This window comes from Anolis carolinensis, chromosome 4, assembly GCF_035594765.1.
Source record: "Anolis carolinensis isolate JA03-04 chromosome 4, rAnoCar3.1.pri, whole genome shotgun sequence".
Taxonomy (NCBI): domain Eukaryota; kingdom Metazoa; phylum Chordata; class Lepidosauria; order Squamata; family Dactyloidae; genus Anolis; species Anolis carolinensis.
In genome coordinates this window covers 83,162,157-83,182,059 of record NC_085844.1, presented here as the reverse complement: position 1 = coordinate 83,182,059, position 19,903 = coordinate 83,162,157, and the positions used below count along the sequence as shown (strand labels likewise).

At 36.8% G+C, this 19,903-nt stretch overlaps 1 protein-coding gene across 2 annotated transcripts in view; it reads right to left on the bottom strand.

Moving 5' to 3' along the window:
* Positions 1-19,903, bottom strand: part of hmcn1 (hemicentin 1) — a 312,600-nt gene that overhangs the window by 61,031 nt on the left and 231,666 nt on the right. For both annotated transcript variants that reach the window (XM_062980741.1, XM_062980742.1), the window contains exons 56-66: positions 17,841-18,028; positions 17,474-17,570; positions 12,052-12,213; positions 8,702-8,815; positions 8,364-8,566; positions 7,199-7,280; positions 6,181-6,312; positions 4,893-5,042; positions 4,376-4,535; positions 3,419-3,543; positions 854-1,037 (exon numbers count right to left, since the gene is read on the bottom strand). In XM_062980741.1, coding sequence (XP_062836811.1) covers positions 854-1,037; positions 3,419-3,543; positions 4,376-4,535; positions 4,893-5,042; positions 6,181-6,312; positions 7,199-7,280; positions 8,364-8,566; positions 8,702-8,815; positions 12,052-12,213; positions 17,474-17,570; positions 17,841-18,028 — 1,597 coding nt within the window. The remainder of the gene's footprint in view (positions 1-853; positions 1,038-3,418; positions 3,544-4,375; positions 4,536-4,892; positions 5,043-6,180; positions 6,313-7,198; positions 7,281-8,363; positions 8,567-8,701; positions 8,816-12,051; positions 12,214-17,473; positions 17,571-17,840; positions 18,029-19,903) is intronic.

The following is a 19,903-nucleotide window of genomic DNA, read 5'->3' as shown; positions in this document are numbered from 1 at the left end:
GTGAATCATGGCACTGGACCTCCACCATGTTATGAGGTCCTTACTGTAACAAATCAATTCAAATTGTATTTATTTTACTTTCCAACATCTTATTATTTCCTGCTGGCAATCATAATGAGTATCCCTCTTGTTGGATTGTAGTTTCCATCAGCCTCATCACTGTCTCCTCGCTTGGGCTGATGGGAGTTCCAATTAAAACCATCTCTGGAGAGCTACATAATCCCCAGCATTAGGACAAAAGCTGGAAACAAATTGGTAAGAAATACCAATTTCTTAGTTGTAAGAAGCTGGATAGTATCTCCCTCAAAAGACAGGGAATGATAGCACATAATCTCCAGAAATCCTGCAGAATTCCATGTCAGTGGAGTAGTAGATCACATTTTAGGTTAATGTTAAAGGAGCTACACAGGGTGACCAACATGATCTGGGAAGAAGATTCAGTATTTTGGAAATATCCAGTAAAGTTCAGAAACAGATTAACGGACATGGAAGACTTCAGTCACAATTGAAACCTATAGAAGAACACTTCATATGAAATTCCTCTTTTTTAAATAGTTTTTAGTCAGACATACAGAATAAAAGAAGGGTTATAGACTTACAAAACAAGAAAAAGCAAAAAGACAAAATTAAGAGTATCATAAAGATCAAAGTAAAAAAAAACCCCACCATAAGAAAACTAGAAACCAACAATGTAAGAAATTCCTCTTGAATATTGGGTAGCAGCACTCAATGGCATAGAAATGACCCCTATCTCGCAAATAACCATGTCTCTTAAGATTGTTACTCAGAATGAGCAGAGATTTCACCCAACACAGACTGGAATTGAGCACAACAGAAATTATGGAAGCTTTACCTGAGAATATGTCCCGCTGAGAGTAACCTGATGTGTGATGAAATAGAGAGAGGTAGACCATTCTTCAACCAATTTATCTGTGGTGGTGGTGTGCCCACAGCTTGGCATTCAATGTTTATTGAAGTATCCAGTAAGGCTGTTAGGGCTTCGGGTTCATCCTTATTGTTAGTAATGATTGGTGGAACTACATATCGCAGTCAAATAAAGTAATGAGAAAAATTATTTATTTGTGGTGTGTATGCAACACATTTATTAACATATATCCTGAGCAATTTATACTCTAAATAAACATAATATATCACCTGGAACAACATATGGAAAACCACAAAGGAATCAAAAAGCAGTTGTTACAAAAACTCTAAATGGCAGGTAATATTCTGCAAGAGGTTGATGAACGGAATTGTCTTCAGTGTCATGTGAAAGTGGTAAAAGCAGGCAGAACTCATTAAGAAAACAACCAGGTTTGTCATTAGACAAAATGAAGGCACCCTAGGAAACAGTCACTGAGAACTGTCAGTAAGATGTTGGGAGAAAGAACTGTGAACCAGTCAGTTACATGAAAGTGGGGATGGTGGGACTATTGTTCTTTGCCTCAAGCAGTTCTGTATCTTGGGATAAGATTTTGGATTAGAATCTCAGAAGGAGAGAAGTTGCTGAGCATTTTCACAAGTTAATATTATTCTTAAAAAGTAACTCACCATGTGCTCAACCTCAAGATTGCCATAATGCAGCTTCTCAAATCCAAAGAACCAATCCCCACTGTGTTACAAATTAAATAACATCCAAATGACTCAATCAGAACACCACCCACTCCACCTCCTTTAGTCAAACCATGATGAATTTTGTCATAAATCTATCTCAGGATTGTGCCTGTGGCCAGAAAATAGTTCCTGTTCAATCCATCAAAGAAGACACAAAAGATAGCTACAAAAAATAACTTTAACTGTTATCAGCTGATTCCTGCTGTTATATGGACCACTGTGTTCAGCTTTCCCTTTTCTTGGAAGGATAATTCCCATATTTCTGAGAAATTTATATGTATAAGGTTAACTCTTAATAACCCCATGTATACAAGGTATATAATGTGAACTCTTAGCAACTACACACTTTCCTTTAGCCATCTTCTTTTCAAAGTGAGACTGTAAGGAAGATGGCTAAAGGAAAGTGTGTGATCAGAGCATAGGCTGCTCTATAGAGGATAACTCAAATTTGCGAGGTTCAGTAAAATAACAACAACAACAACACACTTTATTGATATTTCACTCTGTCTCCCCGAGGGGATTCAGAGCGGATTATAGTATACACATATATAGGTGTATATATATGCCTTTTATACAATGAGCAATGACATACAATATGCAAACAAAGGCAAAGTTTTCCCTTTCCATCTCTGGCATCTGGAGGAGATGCTCAACTCTGGCCATAGGGAGGTGCTCTTGTTACATTTTCCATACCGAGGAGCCTGACATTCGTAGACCCTCTTGGTCGTGTTTTGCTGACATGGCTGCATGGGTGCCTTTTGCTTTCCCGCCAAGACAATATCAATTGATCTATCCACATTACATGTTTTCAAGCTGCTAAGTTGGCAGGGGCTAGGGCTGACAGCCGGGAGCTCACCCCTACCTGCGGCTTCGAAATGCCGACCTTCTGGTCAGCAAGTTTTCTGCAGCTAGCAGTTTAACCCGCTGTGCTACCATGGCCCCATGTAACTATTATTTCAACCATGAGTTCGGGCAAATAATTATATATAAATGGGAATATTAATAGAGGTAATATCTAGTTAACTGTAATTGGGAAAATGTAATTATTAAAGAATGTCCTTTATTTATGATAAAAAAATAATCTATTGAAGTGTCTACTTTGCATCAAACTTGTTACCGTCTAAGTGGCTGTGTGAGGATTTTGCTAGTATTATGAAAAAAAACAGTCATGTTTTTAAGTCAGAAAAGAGGATCAATACAACACAAAAAGCACAATGTATTTTTGGAAACCTGTCAGATATATTCTAATACTTCTTGAAACTCTACTCTTGGAAGCCTTTTATGCACAATTAAATTATCATTATTAATATTAATGACATATTGGAATATAAGGAAAAGATATCCTTTTTGTAAGCTTAGCTAACAAATGAATCAGATATTTATTTACTAAAGACTCTTTGGCAATGGTAGTTTGACAACTCATAGAAGCATCAAGGGCTAAACTGGGGGGGGAGGCGGAGAAAGTTTTTAACTCTGGATGAACTAAAACCTCTTTACAGAATTATTGTTACGAGAAATAAATATTATTGATGACTTTTCAACACACACAAATCTTTGGAAGATCAAACAGTGATTTTCAATTGGCTACTGAATTTCCATCCTACAAGAACATGATTCATTGAATCTGCCAAATCTTACAGATAAACAACAGTTCCCGCAACCCCTAACCAACTACCATATTGGCTGTGGCTTATGCGGTTAAGAACCAATTAACAGTACTATGGCCGCTCCTTATGTACATACAGGATTTTAATATCTTCTTCCTTCTCTAGAAAGCAGGAAAGCCCTAGAATAGAAAACTCACCATATACATTCAAATTGAAAATTTTGTCTTCTTCCCCTGCAAGATTGGTAGCAACACAAGTGTATTTCCCTGCATCACTTGCAAGGGCTCCAGAAATGCTCAGCAAGCTGCCATCTGGAGAAGGGCTAGAAGAAGAAATCACAGAACAATTCAGTTTATAAATATATTTACCTTAACACCAAAACAAATGTCCTAAATATAACATCTCAGGTTTTAAGATCAAAACAGTGGCCAAGACGCCATTCTATGTCTGAAATGCAAAGTTCAGCTGGGGACAACAATGGTATTTGGGTGACAGTTCTGGTTCGTGTTCTAATCACGAATAGTTTGCATGTACAGGTAGATCCCAAGTTACAAACAAGATAGGTTCTGTCAATTTGTTCTTAGGTTGAATTTGTATGTAAATCAGAACAGATACATTGTTTAAGTGTAATCCCAGCCCCCCCCCCCCAACATATACACACATACGCACAAGCTTTGGATAGCATAGGGAAGGGCTATCTCCCCTGTCATGTTTGTTTTGCTGTCTGTGCCTCTATTCAGAATATTACATCTCACTTTCTGTCCTTGTGGTAATTTGGAGTTTCAAACATTTGGCTTGTTGTGGAAACAAGGATTGGTGATAAAGCTTCAATTGAGACACTTTTTCCTCATGATAACTCTTCCAGGTGTGAATTTTTCACACCAATTTTTAACTATGAGCCATTTGTAAGTTGGGTTTTTTTAAAACTCAGGGACTGCCTGTTATGATATTTGTTTTTCTTGATTTGCAAAATATTTATAACTAGCATAGCTGGAGGGCTTATGTCATTTTCTAAATATTTATCTTAGATCCTTCTCCTCATCTGTTTTCTTCATTCCCAATATTTCTCTACCACTTTGTATTTTCTCCTGTTTTGATCCCATCTCTTGTTTCAATTTTGGTTAGCTTCAGAATGACAGAACTGAATACTTAACCTTATCCTCTGGGATTCACCACTTCCAATTGGTTTTCCATCTTTCAGCCACTGAATTACAGGTCTGGGAATTCCACTGGCCTTACAGGAAAGTTGTATGTCTTCCCCATGGAGAACACTGACTTCACTGGGCATTTCAGACCCAACAATATCTGGGGGAACTTTAGGAAGGAAAAATGCATTAGCCACACAGTGTGAGAGGGCAATAAGGGCAGGCAGTCACAAAGACAACAAAGCCATTCATTGAAATGAAGGAATCATGAGATCTTTTGAATTCAAACCTCATCATTTTCTGTAGGAAGTTTGGAGCTTCAAATATATATTTAAGAAAGAGCAGGAAGATGGGGAGGGAAATGTTCATTGAGCCATCATTTTCATAGCACTGGTGCTAATATAGATCTTCTTCATTTTTTAATGTTAGGATAGTTATCTATAATGAGCTTTGGAGTTTACATATTAAAATAAGTGGAAAAGTCCTGAGAACACAAAAATGCATTCAAGCATATGCACAAATGTACCTTGAACAGACAGCACATAAAATTTCTGAGCTTTGCCTTCAGCATTTGACGCAATGCAGGAATAGTTCCCATTATCTGAATATTGAGACCTCACAATTTGCAGCTTGCTGCCTCCTGACAAAATATGCATTTCAAGTGAGGCAGAGTTTTCTAAATGAAGAGAAAGGAAAGAAAAAAAACATTTAGCATATTGATAATATAAGAACTTTTGGTTTAATTTAAGTATATTTTGAAAAATAAAATAGTGGAAAGAGAAATGTTTTCATTCTGTGGTCTTACGCTGCTAGCCCTCAGCTTTTATGGGGATTAGAAACACAAGATCCCTGTCAATGTGTGAAAACCACCAATGTTTTAAGCTCTACAAAACTGGATTCTGAAACTTGAGACAGCAAATGGTCTGTAGGATATAAATTCAAAATATATCTCAAAATATATCTCTTACAGACTTGTTCTGAGGTTGCTTCTACAGCATCTCTGTTGCCTCTGCTTCCTAGGATGACAACACTGCTATAAAAATCTTCTGTGGTGCTACCCTCCTCATCTTCCTTATTCTCATCCTCCTTTCTGTTTCCTTTCCCATCCCATGCCTCTGCCCGTACCTCCCTTTTCCATCTTAGTATCATGACACTGAGGGCTCATTACCAGGCTATTTCTGCCACTCTCTGCAATGGCAGAGGTGTTTGACATCTTCAAAAGAAATTCTGGGAAGTGATTGCAAACTTATAGCAGCTTCCTAACATGGTCAGGGCTCCTTTCTGGGCATCTGCACTTTCTTCCATGCCTTTCTGGCCAGTGGTTGATGCTACCCATGGGAAATTCATGACAATACAAGAATTCTACATCCAGTTCCAAATAAGGGAGGAGGAGGAGGAGAAAGGAGACTGAGAAGTAGAAGCAGTGGCAGTGGGGAGGCAAGGCGACAGTGGAGACAGATTGGGGAGATGGCAGAGGAATTGTGGTGCCAAGATGGTAAAAAGAGGTGAAATGGGAGAGACAGAAAGGAAGAAAATTATAAGACAAAGAATGATGACCCTGTAGGAGATTTTTCTGCAGTTTCGTCATCCTAGGAGATATAGACCAGTGTTGGTGGCAGCTATGAACCCATGAATAAATTTGCAAAAGAAAAACCTGAGGGCCAACTCTAATTATTTTGTTCTAGTGTGTTTTCACCCAATGTACTTTCCATTCCATTGGATATCGTCATGTACATTCAATTTTCCATATAGAAAGGTTGGATAGGCAATTTATAACCAACAATAAAGAACTGCAGAACTGCAGAAAATGTTACCAAGTGGCTTTCCATTCTTGAACCATGTTATGGTCGGTGGAGGAATTCCAGTAGCATCACATGTAAGCACCACAGGGTTACTGATAGTTTCATTGATCCACTCTTGTTCAGGGCCTTCAATAGTGGGTGGCACTTGTGGATGAGAAGAGCAACAGAATGCATACACAAAATTACAAAATAAAACCAATCAACAATACTGGAAACTAAAGACCTACATGGAACAAATTAGTCGGTTTATGGGTGAGTGGACTCCATGGTATCCACATGGTGCCCAGGGTCCATTCACTTTCTCCCATATTAAAAAAAAGTCACAAACTACTCTGGAATTTCCCTGAAGCTCCATAATTTGTCCACATTTTGAGCCTGTTTAAACATTTGAGTTGTTTACACTGTCATCCCACTGTCCCAGGGCTCAGGCAGCCCATTCTAGGATTTGAAGTGCCCACCAGAAATGAAAATGGTCTTCATTTCACCTGGAGTGATGCTAACCAGAGCAATAAGGTGGTTGGGAAAGGGAGGGACAAAAAGGGAATGATTTCTCCATTCACCTGTCTCTTCCGTGTGATTGTGTCACTCCGGCTATTGTTATTATAGATGCCAAGCAATGACCAGCACCATTTTCATGCCTGGTGGGCATTGCAAAGCCCAGAATGACAGGGGCAAGGTAAGGATGGTAATCTAGTGACACCATCTAGTCACCAGGTCAGTCTAGGGGTATGCAGTTCAGACACCCAGCAGCTCAAGAGATGGTCATGTGGACCATAGCAAAGGTGATCAAGAATATCCTACTTTGAATCAGCATTGCGGCTTCTTGTACATGTAGATGTTCAAGATAGATGGAAACCTATCTCTGCAAACTTTTTGTTATGCTGCCACCAGAAGCAGCAAAGGAAGTACAGAAATACCTTCTACAAAGTCAGAGTTCACAACAAATAGGCCTTTCTATCTCTTGCTGTTCCCTAATAAGGGAACCAGCCTGTTGGCCAAGTCACTGCTGGTTTATGCAACATAAGCTTACCATGAACATTAAGATGGAAATTCTTGTCATCACGTCCTGCAATATTTATGGCTTTACATACGTATTGACCTGTATCAGATACCTAGAGATATAGGGAGAAAAATGATATACAAGCATTACTATCCTAAATAATAGCAACTCCAGCTTTATTGCAAACCAAAGCTGAAATACATTTAACCTTCATTGTATTAGAAGGTTCAATCTAAAATCCCACAAAATCTACACTGAATAGCCACAAAGTATTGAACTTGTTTTTTTCCACCCTGTTTTTGTTCTTAAACGTGTTGGCAAGCCATTTATTAGAATCAACTGGCTGGAAAGCAAACTGGAAATAAACATAAGTTATTTGCAGTTTCTTAGGTATGTTAGTAAACACAGCAATTGATTCAGTATGTCATGCAGACAGTCAGCAGAGTTGGAAAAGATGTCAACAAAGGCAAAGACTGAAGTGATTCCCCAGAGTGATTGTATGATACAGATTTATCTTTATTGATGCAACAATTGGAAAAAGACTAATAACTGTCGCAGTTAAAAGTTTTATATATATATATATTGCATATATATATATATATATATAGAGAGAGAGAGAGAGCAATATATATATATATATATATATATATATATATATATATATATAAAATTAAATTGCATTAAGAAGTTTTCAAATTGGCTTGTTATTTCTTTTTAACCTTTTGCCATTTTTCCTTTTTGCTGAAATTTAAGGGCAATTTTACATCTCTTCGTCTATTTTTGTGTTTGATATATGACATCTTGGGTTATGAGTGTTAATAGGCTATACAGGTTGCATATCCCTTATCCAGAAATCAGAAACCAGAAATGCTCCAAAATCCAAAACTGCCCCCGTGGGTAGTTGAGATAATGACAACTTCGCTTTCTGATGGCTCAATGTACACAAACTTGGTTTCATGCACAAAATTATTAAAAGTATTGCATATAAAATTACCTTCAAGCTATGTGTATAAGGTGCAAATGAAACATAAATGAATTTCGTGTTTAGACTTGGGTCCCATCTCCAAGATACCTCATTTTATATATATGCAAATATTCCAAAATCCAAAACACTTCTGGTCCCAAGCATTTCAGATAAGGGATACTCAGCCTGTATATGTAAACTGCAATAAAAGAATAGAATACATTTGTATACCTCAGCAGCCCTGATATGAAGCATTTGTCCATCTGCTATGATCCCCACATTAGACGAAACAGTGATCATGCGCCCATTTTTATACCAGGTGATGACAGGAGGTGGAACAGCATTGGATTCACATTCTAAGGTCACTGGCATTCCAACTCTGACATTCACTACTGCAAGAGCTGTACCACCATGGTCTTTAATACTAGGGGGAACTTTTGGGGTAGAGGGAACATAAGAAAAAATAGGGTTTTTTAATGCCAGCAGGAGATATAGCTACATTAAGAATGGTTGCTTAGTAATATTGCAAAATTTTAAGAGTCGTCATATTTAAAGATATAGAAACATACCATAAACAGTTAGGAAACTCCTTCTCCTGCTTTCCCCAGCACTGTTTCTAGCTATACAAACATATTCTCCACCATCGGACAGACGTACCCTTGGAATCTGCAGTGTGCGACCACCTGAAATTGTACAAAGATGACAAAATAGTTGAAACAGATCATTACATCATTGTTGCATTAATAAAAAATAGAAGGAGTAGAGACGGAACAATTTTGAAAGAAATATAGTGGTAGCATCACAGTCTTGCCTCTGAGCACAGGTTTTTTGCAGTGCTTTACTCACATGAAAAATCTTCTGCTTACTCTCAACAAAAGCTGCAATTTTTTCATCTGCAATTTTTCCATGATGATAAACACAATTTTTTCAAGACACTTTCATCATCTAAAATGACTATTGATCTTTAGTAAAGGTAAAGGTTTTCCCCTGACGTTAAGTCCAGTCGTGACCGACTCTGGGGGTTGGTGCTCATCTCCATTTCTAAGCCGAAGAGCCGGCATTGTCCGTAGACACCTCCAAGGTCATGTGGCCAGCATGACTGCATGGAGCGCTGTTACCTTCCCACCAGAGCGGTACCTATTGATCTACTCACATTTGCATTTTTTTGAACTGCTAGGTTGGCAGGAGCTGGGGCTAACAGCAGGCGCTCATTCCGCTCCCGGGATTTGAACCTGGGACCTTTTGGTCTGCAAGTTCAGCAGCTCAGCGCTTGAACACACTGCGCCACCACCAGGGGCCCATTGATCTTTACATATTGATAATTTTAATTATATCTGAATTAATAAATGACAATATGAATGGGAGATTTGCTTTGCTCACAGGCATTGTGCACCTTGCTTCACATGGCACAGCAAACAAACAAAAAAGTCTTCAGTAAACCATAATTTTCCATTTTCTCCAAACCAGGATGTTATGATTAACAACTTCAGAATAAAATAAGCTAATAAACAACCTTCAAAAATGATTCACTACCTTGGCTTGTTGTAAAAATTCTAACCATAGCTTGGTATTGCAGACTAAATGAGAAACTGTTACTAATGGAGGCATATATCCAGAGCAGATACACTGAATCAATGAGAATTATGTTAGTGCATTCAGTAATTGATTCAATAAGTCTACTGACAAAAAGTTGGAGGTAAGCCCAAAGGTGCCCTTGTTTGTTTTCTAATTATATGAAAAATGGAGAAAACTAACGGCTTGATATTTTTTCGGCTTCTTAAATCATGTTTGTTCAAACAAAATTGATTTTGCTTATGTTCATTGAGTCATAACATTCTTCTTTGCCCCTTTCCCTTGGCATCATCAAACAAGAAGTCATGATTACAGTGGAATGTAAGTATTTAACTATTTCATGGTCACACACAAACAAACCAGAGTTTTGCATAAATGTGTTTTGATGCAAGAGAAGTACATGAAAATTATGAGTTTTTGTGAATACTACTTGTGTATATGTTCATATTTCATGCTTTCATTCTGCCTAAAAATTATGAGGTTTTTTAAAAACAAAAACAAAACAATTTTATCACAAAAATCAATTTCTGGATTCCTCCCCCCCCCCTCTTGATTACATAAGAACAATGTTGTGAGCTTTACTCAACCTAGAGGGATATAACCTAAGATTTGGCTGGCTTGCATATTTATGATATGGAAAATATAGAATTAATAAAGATTTCCATAGACATCATATAAGATCACGTTTATTAATTATTTGGAAAAGATATAAGGCGGGAATGGAACAAAAAACCCATTATGGCTGCACCCTCTAGAACAATGTTAAATCCCATTTTTAACTGAGAAACAACACCCTATAGGGAGTACTTAATTAAATTAAAGAAAAAGTGCACAGGAAACTGAAAGGAAGAGAAGAGTTAGGGATAAATGACTGGTTTTGCTACCACCAATTATATGATATATTTTTAAAAGATAATAAAGTAGGATTCACTAAAAGAATATCAGAATTGGATAATATTTTAGAGAAGAGAAATAAGGGATTACTCTCCAGATTATATAGGTATGTATTAGAGTACTATCTAGTAGATAATCACGTAAAAACAGTAATTATCTAGTGGGCCAAAGATTTTGGGAAAAATATCAAGTTAAATAATTGGGAATATTTATGGGAAAGATTATCTAAATTCTCAATAGCAGGATCTATTAGAGAGAACATGTATAAAATGTTTTGTAGAAGCTATGTAACACCTGAGATAATAGCTAAAATAGATACGTCTCACTGGGGGATTGTTAGAAATGTAAAGTACAGAGGGGTACCAATTTTCATGCCTGGTGGACCTGTAAATTGGTACAAACTTTTGGGGGAAAAGTGATTAAAGAAACAAATAATATGATCTCTAAGAGGGTTAGGGAAAATCCAGACATGTACCTCTATTTGGTGAAAAAATCAGTAAAGAAGAGGTAGAAATCTGTCAATATAGATTTGTTGCAATGAGAATAATAGCAAAATCTTGGAAAGGAGAAAAAGAGCTATTGCTAAAAGACTGGAGAGAAAAATTATTCGAATATATCCAAATGGCCAAGCTATCCAATGGCATATGGGTAGGAAGCAATGAAGACTTTTTTAAGAAATGGAGGCTTGCATTTGGATATCTAGAAAGGAAGACAAAAATAGATTTCAAAGTAGTTATAAGGGGAATTTATTAATGTAGGATAAGGGTAGGGTTTTTTTTTTTTTTGAGATATTAGTTTCACACTCGGTGGTGTTGGAAGTAATGGGTGGTGGTTCACGGGTGGGGTTTTGGGGGGAATGGCATACCTCTATTATATGTTTCGATTATTTTTAGATGTTTTCTTTCTCGTATTCTATATGCCATTAATTCACTTAATAAAAACTGTTAATAACAAAAATACATAAATCTATCTTTTCCCATGCTTTCCTCTCTGAATGCTCTTTAAACCACTACCTCAATATTGTTTATCTCACTTTTGCCTTCAATTGTTCATTTTAACCATGAGTAGGAATTGTCACATGATTTCTACATATAACTTTAGGGAGCATCAAACACAAATGGTTCCAAAACTGCTGTGAATAGACAGCACTAACAAAAGAATAATTCACTCTTTTGTTTTGTAAAAAGATAACAATAAAGTACCGTAAGCTACCCAGCTGACTGTTACAACTTGAGCCAGTTTCTTGAAAACATTTGAAAAAAAAATATAATTTTAAGAATATTTCATGCCAAATGAATTTTTATGAGATATGCATAGCAAACATACATTTTAATAGATTAATAGAAATACACAAAGCATACGTTTGGCATAATACTCCTTTTCTTATCAGCACTGTTAAGATAATGGAAAAAAAGAAGAATGTATCTATGGAAAAATAGCAGAGTTTGCTTACCAGGTACAATAAGAGCATTTGTATTCAAGCTAAGCGGTTTTTCATTCTTGAGCCAACTGAGATCAGGAGGCGGAAAGCCAGTAACCTCACAAGTCAAGGAGATGAAGTTATTCACCACAACAGTCAGATTCTCAGGATTAATGCCAACAATACTTGGAGGAACTGTCAAAAGATACACAAGCTGAATTTTTGCAGTTTTTCCTCTAGAAACACAGTAAATTTAATCATGTAATATCTAGTATATTTACCCCACTATAAAACTGGATTCCATTGTGTAGTAAAGGACACCCCTGAGCAGTCTTAGAACTTTATAATTCTTTTGTAGTTAGCAAAAACTCTAAGCATTTCTATGTCTGGCAGAATTGATTCATACTAATTAAGACATTTCTAAATAGCACAGAATTGATTGCAGACACTTTCAAATACATATTCATATTTTGCTGTAATATTGTAAATGTCCAGTGAAAAGTGTAAATATAGTGTCATTTCACATTTCTGTAATATTTTATATAAAAACAAGGCATATGTGATCGATAAAAAATGTTTCAAAAGTCATTACAAAATTAGGGGGTGCTGGCATTTTGTTTCCAAAGTGTTTCTAAAGTATAGTTATGGAAAATTTTGTTACTATAACAAGATTAATGAAATTTTATTGCTTTTTCATTATCGTAATTGTGCATAATTACTATAATTGGAGAAAATTCAGGGGTTCCTTTCTCCCTCATTTTAAAGCTATTGGGGTGAAACTTGCTACAATGGTAGAACACATTTACCACTGTTATCCCATCAAATTTCAGAACGTTTCACTTATCCATGGACTTTTGGGGAATTTTCAAAATTTTTATAAACAATATTTTTTTTCTTTTAAAAAAGCTACAAGAATTATCTCTTTAAATTTTCTACAGAATGACACAAGATAACAGGGGGTCATTTTCCCCAACATTCAGAAATATTCATACATCTACTAATTTTAGGGATTTTTTTCAAAGTTTTGACATTTTTTTAAAAGCTGCAACAGTTACCTCATTGAATGCCTCTAATATTAACCAATAGAAACCAATATTAACTGATTCTACATTTTCATAAAATCCTAGAGTTGTAGGGGATCCACAAGGGCCATCTAGTTCAACCCCCTTCTTCCAGGCAGAAGGGCACCATCAAAACTTTCCTGACATATGGCCATCTAGACTCTAAATGAATTACTATGCTTCTGCTATAGAGCTGGAAGGAGCCCCCAAGGGCAATCCATTTCCTAGAAGTATCGGTCAGTCCTCCTCTTTGCAGACTCAACAATTTCTTGGAACGTTGGCTGGCTGCTGCTACAGAGGGAAAACAGCTCTCCCCTATCCTAATTGGGGCTTTCCGATGCTGAGCAGAATTCTGGGAAATGTAGTTTGGAGCAGGGCATAAGGCTCCTTGCCTTCCCAAACTACATTTCCCAAAATACTGTGCTTTCTTTCCTAGTGAACTCTGCTTTCTCCCTGTTGCTTCCCTCTCCTAATGATGAGAGGCCAGTAATTTAAAGAGGAAAGGCAACCTTTTTGGCTTTGCTTTGCTTCTTTGTGCTGAAAATAAAACCGACTTAGGGAGGCTCCTGTGATTTACAAAATGCAAACAAAAAAGTATTGAAAAAGTTTTTATTCCTAAATTTTTGGCATGGGTCATGCCCATGTATCGGATATTGCCTCATATGGATGTGAAGGCGATTTGGCTGTGACATCTGTCACCCCATTGATCGCCACGGTTGATTCGGCTGTTCTGGCTGGCTAGGCGGGTGTCCCCTTTCTCCCTCACCGCTCCATGTGTGTCCCTCCCGAAGTTGCGTGCTCGGTGGAAGAGGACGATGTCCCATGTATAGAAGAAGTGTACCGAGGTCTCCAGTCTTCGGTCCCAAGTATACGATATTGCCTCATAAGTACACATTTAATGGATTTGATCCGACTTATAAGGATTAACGAAAACATTGCACATGCCTATTAAAAACTAAATCTCAGCCCTTATTATATTATAGTGATACCAGTGATAAGGATACACTGAAAAGTTGCTCAGAGTAACTATAAAACAATTCAATTGATTTGTCCATGAGTCTATACTGGATAAACCCAACTGACTGGCAAATAATTTAACCTCCATGATCTATATAATCTATTCCCAGATCAGATTAACTAAACTGTATAGTATCAATATGCTGAGAAACACGTTGACATGTAACACAAATATCTTAGCATGAGGGATGTAATTTTTAACTAATTTACTTCTTGAAGTAAGCAATGAATAATTATAACAAATTTATCTCTATTTTGAAATAGTATATCAAAGATACGCCATTTTGAAGTCTTTTCACCATCAGGGATTATTTTGCGCAAAATTCACACACTATTCATTTAAACTTTCAGCACAGAAAAAGAATTCCAGTGCAATAAATCTGTTCTCTGTAGAAATTAAAGTGTTAATTGTGTTCAGCCTAAGTTCCCAATTTCAGCATTTTCTGTCCAAACAAAAATATTTGTGTGCAAAAAGGTTTTTCCTGGCAGAAAATGCTATTTTCTGCACAAAAGGGCCAGGTGCAAATTCTGTAAAGAATAAGTCCCGAACTAAAAAATTCCAATCACTTCAGGATTCTTCTTATCAATGTTTAATGAATCTCAAACATGTTTTTTTGAATATTTGTTGAATATTTTTCCTATTCCTACTTAGTAGAGTTCCAAACAACTCTTGGATTACTTTAGTGGAAAATCCTCACACTAACAGTTGTATATGTAGCAAAACAAACTCATAAAACAAATGACTAAAAATTATAGAGCCCTCTAGGGAGAAAAATTAACTGTGTCTATCTTGCATGCTATGAATCTGAGATGACATAAAATCAGAGAGGAAAGAGACCACAAGTCTCATCCAGTCCAACCATGCAGGACTACAAAATGGAAGCATTTCAGGCAGATGGCCATCCAATCTCTATTTAAAAACCTCAGAGAAGGACACTTCACTACCCTCCAGGACAGTCTATTCTATTATGAAACAGCTCTTACTGTCAGGGTGTTCTTCCTAATGCTTAGGTGACATCTTTTTTTCTTGTAGTTTGAATTCACTGCTCTGTGCCTTAACTTTTGCAGCAGCAGCAAACAACCTTGATTCATCTTCAGTGTAAAATATTTAAACAGAGTGATCATGTCATCCCTTAATTTTCTCTTCTCCAGGTTAAATATGCACAGTTCCCTAAGACACCTCTTGTAGGCCATCCTCACCATTTTGGTCATCCTTATCTAGACACATTCCACTTGGTCAATATCCTTCTTGAATTCAGTGCCCAGTTAATTGCCCTGACTGTTGGAGATTCAAACCCTGACTTCTAGAGACATAGTCCAGACTCAAATCACTACACCATGGTGGTTCTGCCATCTGGACAACTAGGCCATATCAAAGATACATTTATTGCTACCCTCCTTTCAAACATCTATTTAAACTTTTCTGTGTTCCTTCATTTCATCATTGTCTGCTCTTGTCTGCTCTTAACGTGCGTGGAAATGTAAAATACAATGAGAGCATACAATATTCCATGTACATTCTGTACTATGTACAGAGTGTACTATGTTGAAAAATGTACAAACAACTTCTAGGACTAGGAGAGTTAGAAATCCAGCTGCATATTTAGCATAATATTAAATGCTTAGTCTTTAATGTTTATTGTTCGCTGTGAGATGCCTCTTTAAAACAACATGATTGGGTAGAATTTCCAGTGAACCAATATATTTTGTTCTAACCCAGCTTACTCCTTAAAAATCCTATTTATTCAGGAAATTGATCCTTGGCAGAAACTTCCACTGAAAATAGTTACTAAGGATTTTCGCAAGAAAGGCCACCCAGCCTGTGATTCTGATGCATAAAACACTGCCATTTCAGCAACTTGAGTTATTTTCTTCCAGTGCCAAAAAAAGAAGCATTTCCTGACATTTCTTCCTACTTTTAAAACCAATTGCTATTTTCCTAATATTAAATTGGAGGGGAAACTAAAGTAATATTGATTGAGAAGAAAAGTTAAATGCATATTTTGTTTATAAAAGGGCAAAGAAATTCCAGGGCCATTTGTGTTCTGCTCTTGGTTGCCTTCAGCACTTCCTTTGCTTAACCCAATTAGCAGAGCTTCAGAGGGCCCTTCCACACAGCCATATAACCCAAAATATCAAGGCACAAAATCCCACAATTGTTGCTGTTTATATTTGGAATTGTATGTTATTGGCATCAAATTGTAAGGCCACCCTGAGACCCCTTCGGGGTGAGAAGGGTGGAGTACAATGGTGGGAAATAAATAAATAGTTAACAAGCTTCGCTCTTCCTTTTAGGAGAACCAGGTCCATATCCGTTCAAAGCTCTAAATCTTATCAGAAAGTATGCCCTAACGTTTCTCATTATTTCTTTATTGAAATTTTATTTTTGATTTCTTGCCCAGAAAGCAGGTTTCAATTTATTAGATCAGTTAATCTGTCTTAGAAGAAACACATCTCATTAACATAGGAGGATTTGCCTCTTCTACAATAGCATCTACTTTGACATAGGCAGGCAATGCATATTACCTACAAACAAAGAAAGTGTGTTTCTTTCTACTGATCCATTCAACCAGGCCCACTATTAGACATATATGAAATAGATCCTGAAATCAATTAAATGCCTTATTTTCCACTGATTTCAATGAATCTATTCTAAATGTGACTAACTCTAGTTCCAACTAACTGATCTAAGTACCGTGGACTACTAAAAAGATAAACAAATGGGTCTTAGAGCAAATCACGTCTAAACTCCCAGTAGAAGCCAAGTTGACTAAACTGAGCCTGGCATACATAATGGTTAAGCATTAATCTCCCTGGCAAGGAACACATTACCTCCCTTGTGCAAGTTACAGTGGCCGAGTTACAAAATCTGTTCCTACCTGAGGTCACCCTCAACCTTCTTTTTTTGAGACAATGTGACATATAGGACAAGAGGATAATGCTTGCTAAAATAGAAGCCAATAGGAAAAGGGGGAGAGTACACTAGAAGTGAATTGATACAAACAAAGAAGTCATGGTTCTTAATTTGCAAGACTGGAGCAGGACAACTGATGATCCGGGCTGTTGGAGGTCTCACATGCATAGGATCGCCATACGTATAGTTGACTTTAGAGTAAGTAACAAACGGCAACACATTAGAGCAGAGTCACTGAATCATTAGGAATTTGATAGGCCAACATTGATGTAATTTCCAGTTCCAGAAGGTCTCTGAAGACACAATGGGTCTGTACACTGCCCAGTAGTTCTTTTTCAACTAGGCCTTTCCATCAGCCATGGCTTGAACTTTCTTCATCTTTTTGTAAATTAATTTTGGAAATTAATTATAACACTTTTCCATCTTCTCAAAAAAAGTAATTATGATAGATTGGCAATCTTACCATGGACATTAAGATTAAAATATTTCTTGGCACTTCCTGCCATGTTCTCCACAACACAGACATATCTGCCTGTATCTGTTATTTGTGAACTAAGGATCTAAAGAGAGAAAATAAATATATGAGAAAGAGATGTCTATGCCAAATGAATAATGTTTTCAATGTGAGTTAGATAGTAAGTACGCATATGTACTAATCCCAACTAAATGTTCTAATGTAAGTATTTATCCATATAAACAATTATTTTGCTATACTGTTTCTCTCACATTTTACACCCCTCAAAAAAACTTCAGAAGAACAGCCCAACGGGTCCATAAAATGGCTCACTAGCTGTTAATTGACCTTCCCTATTTTTTATTCAACATGTTACCTGAAGTGTTCTTCCACCTGCTATGAATTTATGTTGGGAATCTTCAACTAAGAGCTGGCCATCTTTCTGCCAGGTTATGCTTGGAGTAGGATTCCCATTTGCCATACACTCCAACACAGCCATCTTGTTCAAGAGAACAGTCACCTCTTCAGGCATGTCACCATTAGGTCCAATAATGGATGGTGGCACTAGAAAAAACATACATGTCAAGGGACAAGAATTTGAACAATCTGAGAAGTGCAAAATTTAACATAACAGGCTACAAACTGGCAACAAGAATTTTGCAAAACTTTAAGCTACAATTTTGACATGTCTGTCTTGAATGTGATACTTTTCTTGAACTAGGATGTTCAGTTTCTACTACAGAGAAGGAAAGCCAATGAGCAATGATGGCGAACCGCATAAAAATTGCAAACTAGAAAAGAAATAACACCACAACATATACATAAATTGAGGTAAAATAACATACACATAAATGGGGGGGGGCATGTCACATGCTTACTTTTTGTTTGTTTTTATTGCTGTTCAAAAACACATTTTAAAAAGGAGAAGAGGCAAAGTGTTTAGTGTCTTCAGCTCAGCTTTTAGCAGACATAGTACAGCCTACCAGCTAGTTCACTGTCAACCTTTTACCACACAGCACTTGTATATGCCAATGCAACCACATAAAAAGTTGCTAAAATTGTGTGGACAAAAGAGGAAGACTGACACAGACATTAGAATTATGACTTTGGGATGTGTATTGCCAATAAGCAGTTAAAATGTAACACCATGTCCATATCAGATTAGATTCTGAAGCCTAGTTTAAATGGAAGGAAAGTGAAATCTATGAATGTGAATCATATTAATGATCCAAGATGTTGCACCCTTTTATAAGAGGCTTTAAATTGATGATAATTAAAAACAATCTTAAAGCCATTCATTGAATTGAACTGAAAATTATAGAACTGAATATAAGTGTATATAAGGGCTGTACACAGGGTTAGGTTTCACCCATCAATCAATAACTCTTACTTTCCCTTTTAATATGTTATTGTGACCCAATTAACCACAGTCAAGTTCTAAACTGGTTGTTCAATGATTAGATAATAATTTAAAGTTAGATTATAACCTAGAGAAGTTCTACGCAGAATACTATAATGCAATTTGAAGCCAGTTTGAGGATGGAGTGTCCACAAAATGTAGAGCTGTAGCGCACACAGAGACAGGAACAACGTGTTAAACAAACTCACCAGAAAGTGCAGAGCAAGCCAGATAATGCACTGCAGCCAATCAGAGTATTTCCCATGCAGACCTTGAAAATGGGTTGATCCCGAATGGACATGGATATGTGTATCCGTGTATTTCAGCAGATTGATTAAGTTCTGATCTGCATTCATCAGATACTGTATTCATCTTCCCAGCCTCAAAAGCAGTTTCTGGGGTATTTGGGTAAGACACTCCACACACGGTTTTCTTTAATCCACTTCCAAACATGATTATAGAGTCTGCGTAGAACTACACCCGGTGTTTCTCAAATTCTGGCCTTCCAGATACTTGGGGCTTCAGCTCCAAGATCTTCCGGTCATTGGTCAAGGCAGCTGATGAGTCTTGGAGTTGAAGCCCAAAGTTTGAGAAGCACTCTTCTAACCCATTAATCAATTAGATTCTGACGATCTAGACTTGACCACTGCCCTTTTTGTGATGGCCCAATTAAAATACACATGCTGCTTTTTGGAAAGATATTGTCATGCCACCAAACAATTGACTTCTTTTAAAATTAGACAATACAGAGAACATTAATTAGAACAAGAAGGAAAGTTTTACATTTTTACAAATCTCCAAATATATAGGTATACAAAATAAAATTTTAATATGGAACAGTGATCTCATTCTTTTAATATTAATTGGCACTTTCAAAAAAAATACTCTTCAACTGGTGGGTTCTGGGTATTGCAGTACAAGAAAAGAAAACTGTTTTGGGTCTATTTTGAAGCATCTTGCTTTCATCACATATTTATTTATTTATTGTGGACATTTCAACCCCGCCTTTCTCCAATGGACTCAAGGCAGCTTTCAGGATT